The 18641-nt window shown below is 47.1% G+C and overlaps 2 protein-coding genes across 2 annotated transcripts in view; one reads left to right on the forward strand and one right to left on the reverse strand.

Annotated features, from left to right (window-relative positions):
* Positions 1-358: 358 nt before the first annotated feature.
* LOC135811310 (temptin-like) lies at positions 359-11517 on the forward strand. Its single transcript, XM_065324531.1, has 8 exons — positions 359-684; positions 2879-2934; positions 4410-4580; positions 5054-5095; positions 6289-6303; positions 7396-7409; positions 8083-8192; positions 10740-11517. Exons 1-7 carry the CDS (start codon positions 503-505, stop codon positions 8149-8151), a joined length of 549 nt encoding a protein of 182 aa, XP_065180603.1. The 5' UTR covers positions 359-502; the 3' UTR covers positions 8152-8192; positions 10740-11517.
* A 586-nt stretch (positions 11518-12103) lies between these two features.
* The window catches only part of LOC135811311 (temptin-like), a gene marked incomplete in the record, with an annotated part of 21632 nt that continues 15094 nt past the window's right edge, over positions 12104-18641 (reverse strand). Inside the window, 2 exon segments of the mRNA XM_065324532.1 lie at positions 12104-12518; positions 14285-14296. Coding sequence (XP_065180604.1) covers positions 12472-12518; positions 14285-14296 — 59 coding nt within the window.

Consider the following 18641-nt stretch of genomic DNA (forward strand, 5'->3'; position numbering starts at 1 on the left):
ATCCGCGATGTGCTTGTAAGCAAACCCGGCTTTTATCCGCGACTTTACGGTATTTGAAACCGTCCCCTCTACGTGTCCATGGCGCAGCGCACAGACTCATCCACAGCTACTGGAGCCTGGATCCATGGAGTAGATCTACGAGTGAGCATGGGATGCCACCATGCCATTATTATTGTAGAGGGTCTGCCGTGTAGTCTATCTATCTACGGAGACGTCTACCTGCGCGCTGACTGACAGTGACATGATCCAGTGCTACTAGTACTACTAGTAGCGCTACGGCAGTTGTCGTAGAGCTACATGTACGTGCCGAGGTTACACTGTAGCTAACGTAGCTGTACCGATTGAAACAATAATTTTTTTAGAATGCAGACGATAGGCGAGGCAATCTGGAGCTAAAGAATCTACTTTTGAAGTTTTGTAGGTGTTCGCTGAATGCTAAAATCCCCTGAAAGTAATAATAGTCGTTTGTCCAAGTGGAGAGAGCTAGAGGGCGATCGCTGTGATGATCGCAATGGGGAGAAATAAAATGCGAGTCCAAGTAGGGCTCATTGTGCTGGCTGCTGTGTGTACCTGCTGGACCAGCGGGCATCAAATCTACCAGCGACGCATTCCTAATGCTGGTGACAGCACTGGGCCTATAATGCTGATGTCGAACATCCCAGCGCCTTTCGGCCAAGCGGACAGGTAAGTCCACGCATTTGGGACGGCGTTGAATGACTATGTACAATGTACGATGTAGTTGATAACGTCCGCGCACTCGCATCCCCACAGGAGGTCTTCTCCGAGCGCTGTCAACTGTTTGGACTTGAAAACAATGCAGTAGTTGACTGACGTTCATGTACATGACGTAACTACTTACTAGATTAGCTACTGGCATCCTTCGTGATCCACAGCCGGAAGGCAGCAATTCCTGTGGCCATGGCGAAATAAAAATGAAAATAACATTACATGTATAAAAATAGCAGTGGTGGGAAGAGTCCATGATCAAGAGTATGCCACTGTGATCTCCTTTCTACGGGCCAGACTGACAGCATGCTGGCTTCATGATAGCCTTATCACACGACGGTTCGTGCTCACGATTGCACGATGCAATGGGTCTACGATAGGCGGCAAGACGCTTCACTCGACGACTATCTCTGCAGACACAGCGCATGCAACAAAGTGCACGATTGTGCAAGCCAGTTCGTGAATTGCAGACACAGCGCATACAAGCCAGTTCATGAAACGCGAAACCGAAATCGAAAACGCACAGCCAGGGGGGGGGGGGGTCAGGGAGTTGCAGGCTACGATCCCGCGAGCTACGGGCCTACGACTCAGATTTCAAAATAAATCGATGATCACCCTGGTGATCCTGTCGCGAGGCCGAGAATCCGTGACATTCTCCCGTCGTGTGAAAAGGCTATTACATGTTTTCATGCAGCTACACCCAGGCACTGCGGAAACATCAAACAGCATGTTTTCCCCTTTGGTTTGAAGCCAGCTTCCATGCACGCGGACAATTTAGAATGCTTGTCTGTACTGGAACAGATCAAGCAAAACCGGGTGTGCAGGTACGAGAGATTGTGGGCTTGAGCACATGAGTGTAGGGCGTAATGAAGGCCACAAACAGCGCACGGATCCATAATCGTAGTTGCAAACTCTTGTGTACGAACTCTTGCCGGTGCTTTGAGTGAACAGTGATTCCTACTTTGGGGGGGGGGGGGGGCGGGGGCAGATACTAGTAATGTTCCAAGCAACTCAACACAGACACCCACCCCTCTCGTTTCCGGACACCTGGGGTTTGAGACTGTAGGGTGTCTGTCACCATGGCAACTTTAAACACTGTCCATGATGTGTATAGTACAGTATACCTGACCGTACATTGTGATGTGTCATGTGACAAATGTTGCACTTCTGTCTCATGACCACCGTACGGCACAGCCGTGTTGGTACCGATTTCAGTCCACAATTGCATCCCTGGGTGGTATGATGTCGGTCACGTAGGTTCAACTGTCCACATGCCATGATCACCTTCTACACAAATCTGGTCACATGACCAAGATGACTAATCACATGACTAATCATGACCAGGTGGTCACATGACCAAGATGACCAGGTGGTCACATGACCAAGATGACTAATCACATGACCAAGGTGACTAATCACATGACCAATATGTGAAATCAGGTGCCCAGACAATATTGAAGGATTTGAACGTCGTTTTCATGCGATTATCATCAGAAATCAGATATTGTTCCATTGGTGTCGTGGTGTGAGTGTGGTCACTGTATTCCTTTCGAATTTAGTTCTAGACAAGTGGTGAGCACACATGCTCTTTCCCTGGACACTGAACATTCACTACTCATTTCACGATAATTATCATTTTCGACGTTTCAGCAGATTGCTCTGATCAGGATGCAATATGAGGTGAAAGTCTGCCAAGGAGCAGTCATCTGGTGGCATCTGCCCTGCGCTAACATCTGTGTTTGTTTATGTGTGTGTGTGTGTGTGTGTGTGTGTGTGTGTGTTTATGTGTGTGTGTGTGTGTGTGTGTGTGTGTGTGTGTGTGTGTGTGTATGTGTGTGCGTGTGTGTGTGCGTGTGTATGAGTGTGTGTCTGTCTGTGCGTGTGTATGTTTGTGCATCTGTGTGTTTGTATGTGTGTCTGTGTGAGTATGTTTGCATGCCTGTGTCTGTGCCAGTTTGTGTGTGTGTGTGTGTGTGTGTTTGTGTGTATATATGTGTGTGTTTGTGTGCGTATTTGTACGCCTGTATGTTTGTTTGTGTGTGTCTGTTTATATGGTGTGTGTGTGTGTGCATGTGTGTGTGTGTGTATGTGTGTGCCTGTGTGCCTGTGTGTGTGTGCATTCCATTGCGTGTGACCTGCCCATCGTGTGCAGGTATTGTAGGTCTGTTGGTCATGTGGGACAGTGTGACGGACCACCATCAGGCGGAGGTATGTTGAACGCCAACATTTGGGTGCAGGCTGATAACAGTATAATGTATGGAGTATCCCCTAAGCACAAGTTCATCACAGAGCCGTATCGCTGCTAGGAGAGTAGCATTCAAATGTCAGATAACAGAGCCACTGCACTAGAGACTTTTTTATTTAGGCCGATGAGTACAATACGTGCAGCACCGAGCCATATCGCTTCTAGGAGAGAACGAGTAAAATGTCAGATACCCGAACCGGTGTTGCACAGTTTGGTACATCAGTCTCACCAAGAGTCCATAACCCCCAGAGTGTGTAACGCGCGATAGGGTCTTGTCACGACTCGTTTTCAACATTACGTCATTTTCATGTAGCGAATGTCGCGGCCTGCACGCGCAGCTACATGAAAATGAGGTAATGTTGAAAACGAGTCGTGACAGACATTTATGTGGCGTTGCACACTCTGGGGGTTATGTACTCTTGGTATCACCATGATGATAACGTTATTTTCCCAAGGCTTTTAGGCCATTTTTTTAGATATGATTGCAGGGACGTAGCTGGTTCCCCTTTCAAGGGGGGGGGGGGGGTGCACGGCCACATATGTGTAGGATGGCTGGTGCATGTCATTCATGGTCATTATCTGCATGCTGAACCTAGGTCGAAAATTTTAAGTGGGGGGGGGGGGGTGCACATGCCCCCGTGCCCCATGTGAGCTACACACATGTATGAGATCACAAGTTCAGCACTGCAGTCTGGGCCATATCGTTGCTACGAGATAAGTTAACGAGTGCATTTTCTGATATCAAGAGCCGGGCACTGCACAGTGTCATTCATCAGGATCGCCGCAAGGATCTTTGCGGGTGGTGGCGTTCCTACGGATGCGGAAAACGCGGCCCACAGCCAAGTCTGACGCAAACCGTGATTTTTGTCATCACCACAGACAGTGTTTTCTAAATGTACATGTACTGTACTTCCTTAGAGCGAGATACCAACGCATCGAGAGAGTGAGTTAAATTTCTCAATCAACGGTAGCAGTACTGTACTGTGCTGTACATGTACAGTAGCACCTGCCCTAACCGGTCGCCCTCGGTGCAGAGGAAACTGTCCTCGTATGATGGGATTCCGCCTGATCCAGGGACGAGGGATGCAAATCCAATCCACAGCACGTCGGTGCATGGAAACTTGTCCCGTTTAACGCAGGATTCCGCTTGTTACAGGGTCCGGCAAACACAGGTCTCACCGTACTGTGTCATGACTTGCTCGGTGACTCGTGCCGCGTGGCATTTTCTTTTCATTTAGCATTTTTTTCTGTTTGACGTGCGTGAGCGGCGTTGTTACCGAGACCCTAGGTCGGGTTAGCTGCTTCTGCCCCGCCTCCAATGCTTTCGGCTACCAGCGTTATCTGCCTCTCTGCTATCTCTTGCTGGCGTTTGCACCATGATGGTTTGTGGCTATCTTGTAAAACAATCCTTCCTGCCTGGTGTTTCCAATGCTGCCAGGTAATCCATTCGGCAGGGACTTCGTCGCAAACGGAGCCGAGTGGAACTTGACGATCTGCGAAATGGACAGCGACGGCGACGGCATAAGCAATGCTGATGAAGTCGGTGACCCGAATTGTGTCTTCATGCCCGGTCTACCGCCGGATGTCGTGATCAATATCAGCCATCCAGGTAATGTGCAGTGACAGGTCATGGTGCAGCAAGGTGTGGCATGGTGTGGCACGGTGTGGCAAGTTGTGCTTGCCCTGTTTATCACGCTCATACTCAGTACTCAACGTGCATGGAACCCCCCCCCCCCCCACACACACAATAATACAAACATACAAACACCTACATACACATGCACACACGCCCCCCCCCCCCCCCTGCGTTTACTTGGTGTCGACCTGACTTGCAACAAAAACATTAAATCAAAGAATTAAAAAGATCACGAATAAACTATCTGCAGAACACGAATGTACACTACGGCTGTGCTGCCTGCCATGTGCCACCTATGTGTAACCCATAATAGTGGGGCCGTGGTGTTCATTCACCACAACCACCACCTCAGTATGTATTTGCTGTGTCATGGGAATTCTTTTAAAACATCTCATTTTTGCTTACTATGATTACTAGTATGATGGCTCTTCTAATCTGTCCTGCAGGGTATTCGTGTTCTGTTGCAACTGATCCATTTTGCATCAATGGTAAGATTCTACATCATCTTCCCTATCTTGGTAGAGTTGTGACACAGCTTCCATTCTCTCTCTCTCTCTCTCTCTCTCTCTCTCTCTCTCTCTCTCTCTCTCTCTCTCTCTCTCTCTCTCTCTCTCTCTCTCTCTCTCTCTCTCTCTCTCTTCTCTCTCTCTCTCTCTCTCTCTCTCTCTCTCTCTCTCTCTCTCTCTCTCTCTCTCTCTCTCTCTCTCTCTCTCTCTCTCTCTCTCTCTCTCTCTCTCTCTCTCTCTCTCTCTCTCTCTCTTCTCTCTCTCTTCTCTCTCTCTCTCTCTCTCTCTCTCTCTCTCTCTCTCTCTCTCTCTCTCTCTCTCTCTTCTCTCTCTCTCTCTCTCTCTTTCTCTCTCTCTCTCTCTCTCTCTCTTTCTCTCTCTCTTTTCTCTCTCTCTCTCTCTCTCTCTCTTTCTCTCTCTCTATTGTGTCCCTATATTGGGAAAAATGTGCACGCTGCACCTCCAATGACCTCTCCCCTCTCTCCTACTCTCCATTCAGGGGTGTTTGATTCGTTTGTCCGTGTTCGTTTGACCGGAAAGTTCAAACCCTTGCCTTTCCCTCTTCCCGATCCTAGTGTCTTTTGAATCAGACCAGTGCCAAACTCATAATACTACACGCCATAGTGATGTAGCCTCTAGGATAGTACACACATGTGCGCCTGAAACACACGCGTGCATACACAAGCACACGCGCGCACGCACGCGCGGACACACACACGCACACACACACACACACTACGTGCGCATGCGGGTGACAGGAACTTGAAATCAAGTCAGTTTCGCTCCCCGCCTACCTATTGCAGGCGCCAGTGCAAGCAAATAGTTTCTCTTGGAAATTACGTATCCAATGCTGATTCATCTGTGTACATTGATGACTGCTTGGCCAGGATGCAGGGGTCAATGCACATTACATTGAAGCTGAGTAAAGTCACCATCCATTCCAAACACAGGGGAATGGCTAAAACAGGTTCTTTCGTTCACTCGGTACTGAAGGGAATCTCGTTCACACTGAAAATTCTACTACAAGTAACTTCAACCCTAGTGTGATCGATGTTGGTGTTGCACAAGGCATTTCTTTGAACAACTTATTGAGATCCCGCCCTTGTCTCCTTTCCAATGAAGCTGATAAGGTTTTGTGTTGTATTTTGTTGTATTCTGCACCGTTTTCTGTTCAGCTCCTCCAACAACGCGTAAGTCTTGGAATCCGATATTCTTCTCTCCTCTTCTCTTCCTCTCTCTCCTTCTTTGTGTCTCTTTCAAGCCGTCTGTCTGCCTGTCACTTTCTTCCTGTCATTCTATCTTCTTCAGAAATATGTGGTCTCCTTTACTCTGCAGAGTGTGTATAAGCCGAAACAGCTCTGCCCGCAGATTGAGCTACAGCGATGCGGTGCAGAGGGTGATACAAAGAGTGCATAAACAAGAGTGTGCAACTGTGGTTATGGGTCAGTGCGTGACGCGCTGCCTTCGTCTCGCAACTTGCCTTCATCACGCTCTGAAAGCATGCACTCAAACCCACCGTTTATCGTACGAGCCCATCCGCTTTTCCTCGATTCTTTCCAGTCCAGTACCTACGCATTCTCCAAATTTTGGCGTTTGAACCCCAGTTCCGTAGGAAAGTTCATTTCAAACCAGAGGGAAAGTGCGGTGTTTGCTTTTCCGCAGTGCGCGGACTTCAGCTGAATGATGTAATGAAGGCAGCGCGCCGCACATCTGTCCCATAGAAAAGAGATCACAGTTGCATACTCTTGTTTGTGAACTCTTGGTTATAACAAGAGTCCATAATACCAAGAGTGTGCAACTGGGGTCTGGCTGCTGTAGGTCCACTGCGCGGCGGAATTCCAACATTACGTCGTGCCGCTCAGGCACAGCTGTACAAAACTCCGCATTCCGCGGTGCTTGGAACCAGGGAGTAGTACAAGCGCAACGAACGTGTACGTCAGTTTTGACGTAATGTTGTAATTCCGCCGTGTGGATCCCATGTACAGAGTTGTCCACTCTTGGGTTTGTGGACTCTTGGCTGTAGTGATAGCTAGGACAGTGTACATGATATAATGTGGTGTGTTGTCAACCAGCCACATCTCAAGTGTAGGTGTAAAAGTGGAAATGAAATCTTGTTCTGATGACTGTCTGTGTGTGTCTGTGTGAGTGTGTGTGTGTGTATGCGTGCGTTCATGTGTGTGTCTGGGTATATGTACTCCTGCACACGGCTTTTCATACGAATGTATGGATGCTCTGCACACGTCTGTTCCGATGGCGGATGGTGACCGTGTTATGGCGTACAGCAACTCCCAGCAGTGGTAAGCTGAAGTGTGCTGTCTAAAGTACATGTATGTGGTCTCGTATCTGCAATTGTGCTGCGTGTGTCTGCATGCGTGTGCTTGGGCACATTAATTTGTGTGCGTGCTTGTGTGTGAGCGGGAGGGGGGGGGGGGAGGAGGGGGCATTTGTGTGTGTGTGTGTGTGTGTGTGTGTGTGTGTGTGAGCGGGAGGGGGTGTTTGTTTGTGTGTGTGTGTGCACGTGTGTGTGTGTGTGTGTGTGTGTGTGTTTAAGTGTGTGTAAGTGTGTGTGGGGATTAACATGGTTTCGGCAGTTGTGTGGATTTGACAGTTATCTGGCGGTAGTCTTGATCTGTTTCATTCAGATCTTGTCCACTGGCGTTGCTATAAGAGAAAATCTGTGGGTGCACATCCAGTGCATTTGCAGATTTGCATGCTTCTCTTTCGACAGGCCTATGCATTGTACACGGTACATGGTGTGTGTGTGTGGGTGGGTGGATGTGTGTGTGTGTGTGTGTGTGTGTGTGTGTGTGTGTGTGTGTGTGTGCATGTGCGAGTGCATGTGTGTGTGTTGGTGTGTGTGTGTGTGTGTGAACGTGTGTACGTGTGTATGCACACACACGTGCATGAACATGTGGGTGGGTGGGTGTGTGCGCGCATGTTTTTGCTTTCTGTCCCGACGTGCTCACCAGGGTTTGGCAGTAAGGTTTGCTAGCGGACTCTCTCTCATTCCAGCCATACTTGCTGCTGTCTTCAGATAATCACCTGTCCAGTGGACAACTGACGGACTATGACCGTGCAGGTAATAGGCCCATTGCGCAATGACGTAATTTGTACCGCCAACACCCGCTCAGCCACCTGAGTATTGTCGCATAGGCTATTGAACAGTGCGTTGGTGATCTATGGTTGTGTGGGGTGTTGAGCAGTGCATTGCTGATCCCAGCGTACTCACATGCATAACTCATATGATCCATATTTGGCAATGCACGGTGAGCTTATACCATACTCTTCAGGCTACCCCCCCCCCCCCTCTCTCTCTCTCTGTCTCTCTGTCTCTCTCTCTCTCTTTCGTTGTGGTTGGGAGCAGGCTTTCATTTCATCTTTTCTTATTATTTCTGCTCTTCATCTCATTACAAAAATATCTCCGCATTTTTCTCCATCTGCGCATAAAATCTAGACTGACAACCTGCTTGTTAAATCATGCACCTGCTTTCAGGCGTAAAAACCCTGTTGTAGAGGTCCCAGTCCTCATTTGTTAGACTTACCTGTCTTATAAATGTAACTTGCTCTCTCTCTCTCTCTCTCTCTCTCTCTCTCTCTCTCTCTCTCTCTCTCTCTCTCGAAATCCCTTTGTACGGTGGAACTGGTAAGGATTTGAAATTTCTTCTCGCATCAACCCTCGTTGTGCTACCTTCTCCGATGAACCTACGCCGTTGGGGAAACACCGTAGTGGATCCGTACTGTAGTTTGTGCCGTGCCTGGGCCTGTACTACGCGCCACGTGCTTGGCGCTTGTCGCGTAGCGCTGGACCAGGGACGTTACACCTGGAGGCCACGACAACGTACTCGGGGTCATCGTCAGGAACATGCGTGAGGAGATTCGAATCCGCACTGCTGCAAACACCGTACAAACCGAAATTCAAATGAGCTTGACTTCATCTCGTTTTGCAAGGCGGGAGAGAAGCCAGTTCGCGTTCAGCCCAGACGAAAGTTGGTTACGACTGATCTCCTGTCAGCGGCCTCAGACTGGAAACTTCTTGTCGACTCAGTTAGTGCAAAGATTTCTTTCCCTAGCTGTGTTGCACTTACCACCCTAAGACCAGATATAGTTCTGTACTCTACGAGTCGTAGGATTGTATTCTGGATGGAGGTTGACAGTTTGTGCTGAGGACAGATTCAGTGTCAGTAACTCGCGGAAGGACAGGCGGTATGCGGATCTGGCCGATCAATGCCGAGCAAACGGGTGGCAGGTCGTTTCTTTTTCGGTTGAGGTAGTGTGCGTGGTTTCATCCCGGACTCTCTTCGGAGGGCTCTGAAAGCGCTTGGGTTTTCTAATCGAAGAATAAAATTTATTTGTAATTTGTGCAGTAAGACGTCTCTGCGAAGCAGCTACATCATCTGGTTGCGACGTCAACAAAAACACTGGTCGGAAGATCCACTTTTCTGAGGTACTGTATGTGGGGCTCCGCTTATTGAGGTGCGTTGAAATTTATTCTCTTTATCTTATTATTTCTTTTCTATAATTTCCCCATATGAGTTCCTATCAGTTGCTGTGAACACCTTGAGTGGAGAGCGCTGCTCGAGCGTTGAACCGGGTTCTTAATCCACCATACCCAGTTCGCAAGGCTGGGGCGGGTTGTGAGCAGGCTTTCATTTCATCTTTTCTTATTATTTCTTATTAGTTCTGCTTTTCATCTCATTACAAAAATTCTGCGCTTTTTCTCCATCTGCGCATAAAATCTAGACTGACAACCTGCTTGTTAAATCATGCACCTGCTTTCAGGCGTAAAAACCCTGTTGTAGAGGTCTCAGTCCTCATTTGTTAGACTTACCTGTCTTTATAAATGTAACTTACTCTCTCTCTCGCCCTTCTCTCTCTCTCTCTCTCTCTCTCTCTCTCTCTATCTCTATCTCTATCTCTCCCCCCCCCCCTCTTCTCTCTCTCTCTCTCTCTCTCTCTCTCTCTCTCTGTCTCTCTCTCTCTGTGTCTGTCTCTCTCTCTCTCTGTCTCTCTCTGTCTGTCTCTCTCTCTCTCTCTCTCTCTCTCTCTCTCTCTCTCTCTCTCTCTCTCTCTCTCTCTCTCTCTCTCTCTTTCTCTTCTCTCTCTCTCTCTCTCTCTCTCTCTCTCTCTCTCTCTCTCTCTCTCTCTCTCTCTCTCTCTCTCTCTCTCTCTCTCTCTCTCTCTCTCTCTCTCTCTCTCTCTCTCCTTGTCTCTCTCTCTCTATCTATCTCTATCTATCTATCTATCTATTCTCTCCCTCTCTCTCTCTCTCCCTCCTCCTCTCCCTCCCCCACAATATTGCGTAACCCACACTGGCTTTTCCAATTTTAGTATACAGTATAAGGCGCACTTTGTAAGCACCAGTAATTCACTCAAGCATGTTCGATGTAGCTTATAACTGTTACTACAATGGCCGAATTAACCGTGAAAACAGGGCCAGTAAACGTCTGTATTTCGCGACAACAAAAACTCGGTGCTGCTTCATATACTCTAGACGATATGGCACTTCCAAGTTTGTTCGCCATGTAATAACTCACCGACCTTGAAAGCAATGCATGCTGTGGGGTTGTATATTTAGAGGTATGCAACTAGAGTGACACACTGGTGCTGTGGTGTTGTATATGTCCAGGTATGCAGGTGGAGCGAAACATCGGCCGAGAACGTTCACGCGTACTACCTCCTGCTGCAACCGTTTTCACGGTGTGTCACATGACACGCTGAGCGCCATCGCTCTCATCACCTAACGTTAGCGAGGAGTTTGTTTTAGGCCAGTGGTGAACATGCACTCTTTTGGGGTGAATGTGCACATGCCCAAGTGTGTGCGGGTATGTCTTCTTTTGTGTTAGTATGTGTGTGTGTACACGTGTGTGTGCACGTGTGTGTGCACGTGTGTGTGCACGTGTGTGTGCACGTGTGTGTATGTGTATGCACGGGTGGACGAACATTTCGCCGGGTGGGTGACTTGAAGCGTCACTCCCCATATTGCTCAGCCCGCACGCTATCATCGCACTAGCGATGGGCGTCCAAAGTGCAAGTGTGTGCGTGTGCGTGTGTGTGTGTGCATGTGTGTGTGTGTGTGTGTGTGTGTGTGTGTGTGTGTGCATGTGTGTGTGTGAGTGTGTGTGAGTGCACGTGTGTGCATGTGTGTGTGTGAGTGCGCGCGTGCGTGTGTGAATTCTAGTTTTTTTATTAGGGTACCGGTAACTGATTTTGATTTCACAGTGTCATGAAGTTTGGCACATGGCTGTGTTCTGTGTGCAATGTCCTCTGCTCTCTGTGCACAATGTTCTCTGTGTACAATGTGATGTGTGCTGTGCACAGGACCTTGCTTATTAGTTTATGAATTATGATCTCTGAGCCATTGATTATGTTATCCTATAATGACTCGGACTGATCTCGTAGCATGACTTTCAACTAGTGATGCAATTAGAGACGTACAGAAAGCCTCACGTGCTCTGCATGCGGGTACATGTTCACTATTTGAGGGAATGGTGTAGTTTTTGGAGCAATTGAATACTGGATACCTGGGCCCAACCTTCCAAAAGCATCTTCCCGGGGGGGGGGGGGGGGGAGAGAGATGCACCAATGTCGGAGTCTGCTGCTAGCAATGCAAATGAAAACGTGTCGCTTTGGAAAAACGCATGCAAGATATCTAAATTCCAAATTCGCGTGGAAAAGGGGGGTTATTCTGCGGCATTCTCGGCAGTAACATTAAAAATCTGCGGCACGTTCTGCAAGTGAGTTTTCGACCATTTTCGAGGGGTATACCAATTTCAAGGTTCCCTTCAGAAACCTTTTCAAGGGCTTGGCACTGTCGATCTACACCCCAAAGGAAACCTACCTACCAAATTTGTGCGAAATCGGAGAGATCCACTTGCACACATTATCTGGTATTCTCCGAAATGCTCTCTTAGAAAATCTTCCTGGGAGAAAAAATCCTTTTTTTAAACAGTAAGGAAGAAGACACACTTCAGGTCCTTCACCAACAACATCTTGACCTTTACTGGTACATTCACATGTATACCTTCCAGCCTTGTCTTCAGGTGAGGTACAGGGAAGGAAAGGGGAACAAGTACAAGGGGTTACATACGAAAGGCAGCCAAAAGGGCTAAGCATAAAGATGAACAGCTAAATCCAGAAACAATGATAATAAATGATGATGCGAGACTCTAGCATACAAAAAAGGTGAGAAAAGGGTGCAAGGGAGAAAAACACGTAACGAATGAGTGTGAATATGCAACTATTGAAAATAATACTAAAATTGGAAATCCTTATTAGGGCCTTCTTCATAGCTGCTCCAGACGATGGATTCCGTTCCCACGACAAAGATGGCCACCAACATGAGCTGACTGTCATCTGGTTTACATGACGAGAGCCACAACTGCCCCCAGCAGCACCATGGCGATGTCTGCAGAAAGAGGAGGTGAGACAGACAGACAGACAGAGATAGAGGACATTGTGTGCCGATACAAGAAGCTCCGTATTATCAACACACATTCCAGGCATGCACATTGCCGCAATGTTTCGGCAATGTGCATGCCTGGCATGTGTATTGATATGTCTGGTCACGCTCTCGGTAGAAAAAAGTTAATCCGGGTGTGTGACGTGACTCAAACTGATGGAATAATTATACTTGCCGCCTAATGGTTTCAAAGACGATACACATAGGTAGAATCTGATAATGCTCAGGGACACAACCTTGGCCGTCAATACAAACACTATGGCATTGTATTATTCATTGGTTTTGAGGGGAAATCTTGTTGGTATCAGATTTACGGTGTTGGAAACTAAAAACGAAAGGCAGCACAGCCATTATTAGCACATGAAGCACAGAAGCCATAATTATACTGTCCCTGCGGGAATTTGCGGAAAAAGTCATCGAAAACTTGCGCAAGAAATTGCGGCAGAAAACAACAAAAACGCGGCGAAAAGTGCGGAACTTGCCAGGAACTCGCGGAATTATTGGCAGGAAATTGCGAATTTGGGCCAAACCACGAAATTTGTTGCATCATTAGAATCGCTATTTGCGTACTGTGCAAATAACCCACGTACAGGATCATGGAAAGCACTGCAGGGCGCGAAATAACGGTCGGACATCGGACAATCTCCGACCGTTTACGGTCAGTTTCCGGATGTTTTGTACACACCCGGACAAAGTGTCCGCGCACTTTTGCAAAGTACAAAAAAGAAAAGGCACACCTTTGTCTCATAGTACTAGTCATTAGTGATGTCGTCTGGCAAGAGTAAGCCAAGCACCGCTGATGCGGGTGTTCCTCTTGGAAAGAAGCCCAGAGGAGTCCAGACGACCACTAGTTGTGACAAGTGGGTCGCCGAGTATGATAGGGAGCTTTCAACTTCTGTTTGGCTGAGCTATGAGCGCAGTCCCTCAGATAGTAGCGTTGTCGAAAATTTGAAATGTAAGATGTGTTCCCGTTTTGTTGATAAAATTCGCAGCAGCATGACTTTTTCTGACTCCTTCGTCGTTGGCTAAAGGAACCTGAAATCGTCAGCCTTCAAAGATAATGCTGCTTCTGAAATGCATCGCCGTGCCATAGCATTGTTTGGCAAGGAGCAGTCAAGCGGAAACCCAATAGAGTATGCGCCAATCGCTCGAGCCTTGTGCAAACTTGACGACGCAGCAGCAGCCAAAGCTTGCAGTGGTAAAACAGTAACTACAACAATTTTAATACTACTCTTTTCACGCCGCGATAACATTTCGATGGTATTAATTCTTAACTGAAAATTGTGTGATTTGAGGTGAAAATTTGCATGTCCGGACATGTCCGGCCATTTTTGCAACTGGCAGGACATTGTGTCAGACCTCATTTAATCCTTAGCGCATGCCCTGCACTGTATTGCGTGAAAGTGCAGAAAAATGTAAAAAGAAGTGCAGAAAACAACAACAAACGCGGGAAATCGGGGACTTTTCAGAAATTTGCGGGTTTTGGCCAAAATCGCGAAATTTGTTGCATCCGTGGAATCACGATTTCCTGGAGGGACAGATTATAGTTTCGACTAGGCCTTTCGTACCATTACTTTTCAAGTCGAATACAATACAATGGTATAAAAGACCTAGTCGAAACTATAATGGCTTCTGTGCTTCGTGTGCTGATTTGCTGTCCTCCAACCAAGAATCTATACAACCAATATCCAGCAAAAAAAAGCATGACTTACTTGCAACCATGGCTGTTTCAGGATGGTGCGAGATTCGGTGATGACGCCGAAACACATTCATAGAGTGAAAGAGAAAGAAAGACGGACAGAAAGAAAGACGGACAGACAGACAGACAGACAGACAGACACATACTTAAAATAGATAGAAATGCTGACATTGAGCACACAGCAAATTACCGGCGACTTAGACATGGCACATTCTACGGCACTTGGGCCCTCGCCCAGAACACAACCAATGCGCCTAAAGCCCAAATCTCGGTGCATGGATACAAATCTGAACATTCTGCACACGGGTGAAAATATCTGCATGAGATCATCACCTTCACATGCAGAAAATGACGACAATCGCTGATCATCTGGATTTTATCCTGAAAGCATGAGCTAGATTGTGAGGAAGAGGTTGTTGTGACTTAAAAAATGAACTTGATTGCCCTCCTAAGCAAATGTAAGAAAAGGAGGTTTGTCAACTGACAACCACTATATTCAGTTGCTATTCACAATCTGCGCATGCGCTGGATTACAAATTATTTTATTGTGATGTTAAAATAATTATGAACGTATCAGACCAGTCAGCCACCGTCAGAACCAAACATATGCAACTGAGGAATACTGTCTGTGGCTTAAAATTCGACCATAGGATCGGGCAGAAGCATGCAGTTTTGCAACATTCACACGTACAAGTACCTTGGCCAGCTGTAGATGATGCCACGGCAGAGTGGGATTTCGGTGTGCAGGTGAGTACATGTGTGCATTCACACATGCACGCCCAAGCATACATACACGTACACATACATGCACGCATAAGCATACAGACATACACACATACACATACATACATACACACATACACATACATACACACATGTGTGCATGTGCACACACACAAGCACACACATGCATGTGCATACATACACGAACACGAAACACACACACACACACGAACACGAAACACACACACACACACACACACACACACACACACAAGGACACAACTATAGAGTAAAACATCCAATGTCCATGGCCATGATCACAAAGACATCCAATGTCCATGGCCATGATCACAAAGACATCCAATGTCCATGGCCATGATCACAAAGACATCCAATGTCCATGGCCATGATCACAAAGACATCCAATGTCCATGGCCATGATCACAAAGACATCCAATGTCCATGGCCATGATCACAAAGACATCCAATGTCCATGGCCATGATCACAAAGACATCCAATGTCCATGGCCATGATCACAAAGACATCCAATGTCCATGGCCATGATCACAAAGACATCCAATGTCCATGGCCATGATCACAAAGACATCCAATGTCCATGGCCATGATCACAAAGACATCCAATGTCCATGGCCATGATCACAAAGACATCCAATGTCCATGGCCATGATCACAAAGACATCCAATGTCCATGGCCATGATCACAAAGACATCCAATGTCCATGGCCATGATCACAAAGACATCCAATGTCCATGGCCATGATCACAAAGACATCCAATGTCCATGGCCATGATCACAAAGACATCCAATGTCCATGGCCATGATCACAAAGACATCCAATGTCCATGGCCATGATCACAAAGACATCCAATGTCCATGGCCATGATCACAAAGACATCCAATGTCCATGGCCATGATCACAAAGACATCCAATGTCCATGGCCATGATCACAAAGACATCCAATGTCCATGGCCATGATCACAAAGACATCCAATGTCCATGGCCATGATCACAAAGACATCCAATGTCCATGGCCATGATCACAAAGACATCCAATGTCCATGGCCATGATCACAAAGACATCCAATGTCCATGGCCATGATCACAAAGACATCCAATGTCCATGGCCATGATCACAAAGACATCCAATGTCCATGGCCATGATCACAAAGACATCCAATGTCCATGGCCATGATCACAAAGACATCCAATGTCCATGGCCATGATCACAAAGACATCCAATGTCCATGGCCATGATCACAAAGACATCCAATGTCCATGGCCATGATCACAAAGACATCCAATGTCCATGGCCATGATCACAAAGACATCCAATGTCCATGGCCATGATCACAAAGACATCCAATGTCCATGGTCATGATCACAAAGACATCCAATGTCCATGGCCATGATCACAAAGACATCCAGGTCACCCAGATCAATCTGAAATCAAACCACCTCCACTCTGCTCCAGCTGATGTCTGTGATGAACATATCGCAATAATGTCAGATTCAATGAATCCTCTCTGCATGAGTCATGACCAGAACTGAAGCAAACCCACTCTAATAAGTGCCAGAAAAACTTACACGAGGCTGAGAAAGCGAGACGGTGTCAAACCAGCGTGACATCAGTACATAAATGGAGAGGACACAGATATCGCGCACGCACAAACACACACAGGAGTTCATTAGAAAATGCTGATGCCCACTCTGTGGGGTCGGCTGACGACGAAAACCCAAAACGAAAACTCACAAGAGATGATGTAGTGCTCGTGATGTGAGTTCTCTCCGCTCGTTTTAGCCTGAGCCGTGGAATTATCCAGATAGCACTCACTGACAGAAATCCATTCAGCGTACGGGTCAGAAACATAATCATGGCAAATATCCGGACTGTACCCATGCTAGTCTTCTTTGTACATACATGACCTATTACATTGTATTAGGAAACGTGCCAGGAACATGTGATGTGAGTTTTCGTCGTCGGAGACCCCATACGCAGAGTTTAACCAGTGGCGTGCACCGAGTCTTGAAAGGGAGGTTTCTAGAGTTGGAAATTTTTTCTGTAGATATAGTTATGTATTTGTGCACATGCGCATCCCTCCAACATCCCGTCGGAGATAACCATGATAACGGCGAGGGCTAGGGAGGAGGGGGGGGGGGGACGCAAGATTAGGGGTGCAGGGCACCAATGAACACTGGTGCTGATGAGACACGGGGTTCCGACTGCTATCATCAGATCATTCTGGCACAAACGCGTCTGAGAGGGAACCAGGTCCAGGGGTAGAAAGGACAGAAATAGGAGGAATGAGAAATGGAGGGAGGGGACGATGTTGCATGGAAATGTTGGTACATAAACCGGTAGCAGGATAAAATGGGTACGGGTTACCTTTTACATACCAGCACTTGAAAAAGTATTTGCAAAGAGGGTGCAAAAGTCAATGTACTCATATACATGTTTGTCATATTGAACACGTAAAAGTTTGATAGGCCTAGCCGCCCAGGCTACACTACAGTCTATAACACTATGTCTATGGTACTTCACTAGTCCACTCCAGGCTTGTTCTTTTCATCAAAACACTGCTTACATTCGACGTATCTTTTCTTTCTGTTCTTATGACGAAGTTTTCAGCATGTATTGGCAATGTTCCACATGATTTCAATAAAGAGTTATGGACCTTGTTTCGATGGACGCTCGCGGAAGAAAAGCGAAGCCCCGCGTCCTTGATTCGCGGCCGGAGCAGCGCAAGTGGATCATGGACGCACATTTTTACGTTCTCCAGTCGACAACGTTTTTGACGAACATCTCTGCTGCGCACATGAGCGAGAACGAAAGGCTGTGGAGATCTTGATTTGAGTCAACAGTTTGGAAGGAGATATCGTCAATCATACCCTTGAACTGACTTGCATCGCGCAGGCTCGACTCAAATTTCGAGACAAAACGGATTTCTTGAATGTCATCGCCAATCCAGGAGCGAACCAGAGCTAGAGATTGATCTCTCTGTGGCTACTCTCCACTGAAGAAAGAGAGAATAATGTATTTTGAACTGCATGCAAAGCAACTCTCTCTCACTTCGAAATAAGGACATAGTCACTGTACTGTAAGCTGCCCGTCGATCGACGCGTATGCAGGATAACCAATCCAGTAGGCACGCTTTTCCTTTGGCAAGATTGCCCGAAAAAAGGTGGTTTCCAGACACCAAAAAACTCATACGGTGCACGCGCCTGTTAACACTCTGGGGAGCATATTAAGTTTTTCTCTTGGGGCATACTCATAGATTTGTATGCAGCTAGATACCCAATGCTGTAGACAGCAAGCTGTTTCGGCCATAAAGGCGTCATCACTACGACTACGAGCTTTTTAAAGGCAAGTCGAGCTACCAGCCATGGTGCAAAGGAGACACCACAGACATTTAGATAGCTCATCCCTCATGCAGCTGCATGTACATAGGTATGTAGCTATTTGGTCTGATGATTGCACCCACCAGTGCATGAAATTCAAAGTAGCAAACTGAATGTATGTCTTTTTCTTGGTGACCATTGCGTATCTTCAGATGATATTGCTCTGCCGCCGCGAGGGCATGGAGCCCTCTTGTGCAGCGGTTGCTCCCAAGCTTCGGGGATACGTT

The sequence above is a fragment of the Sycon ciliatum genome, chromosome 3 (genome assembly GCF_964019385.1).
Source record: "Sycon ciliatum chromosome 3, ocSycCili1.1, whole genome shotgun sequence".
Taxonomy (NCBI): Eukaryota; Metazoa; Porifera; class Calcarea; order Leucosolenida; family Sycettidae; genus Sycon; species Sycon ciliatum.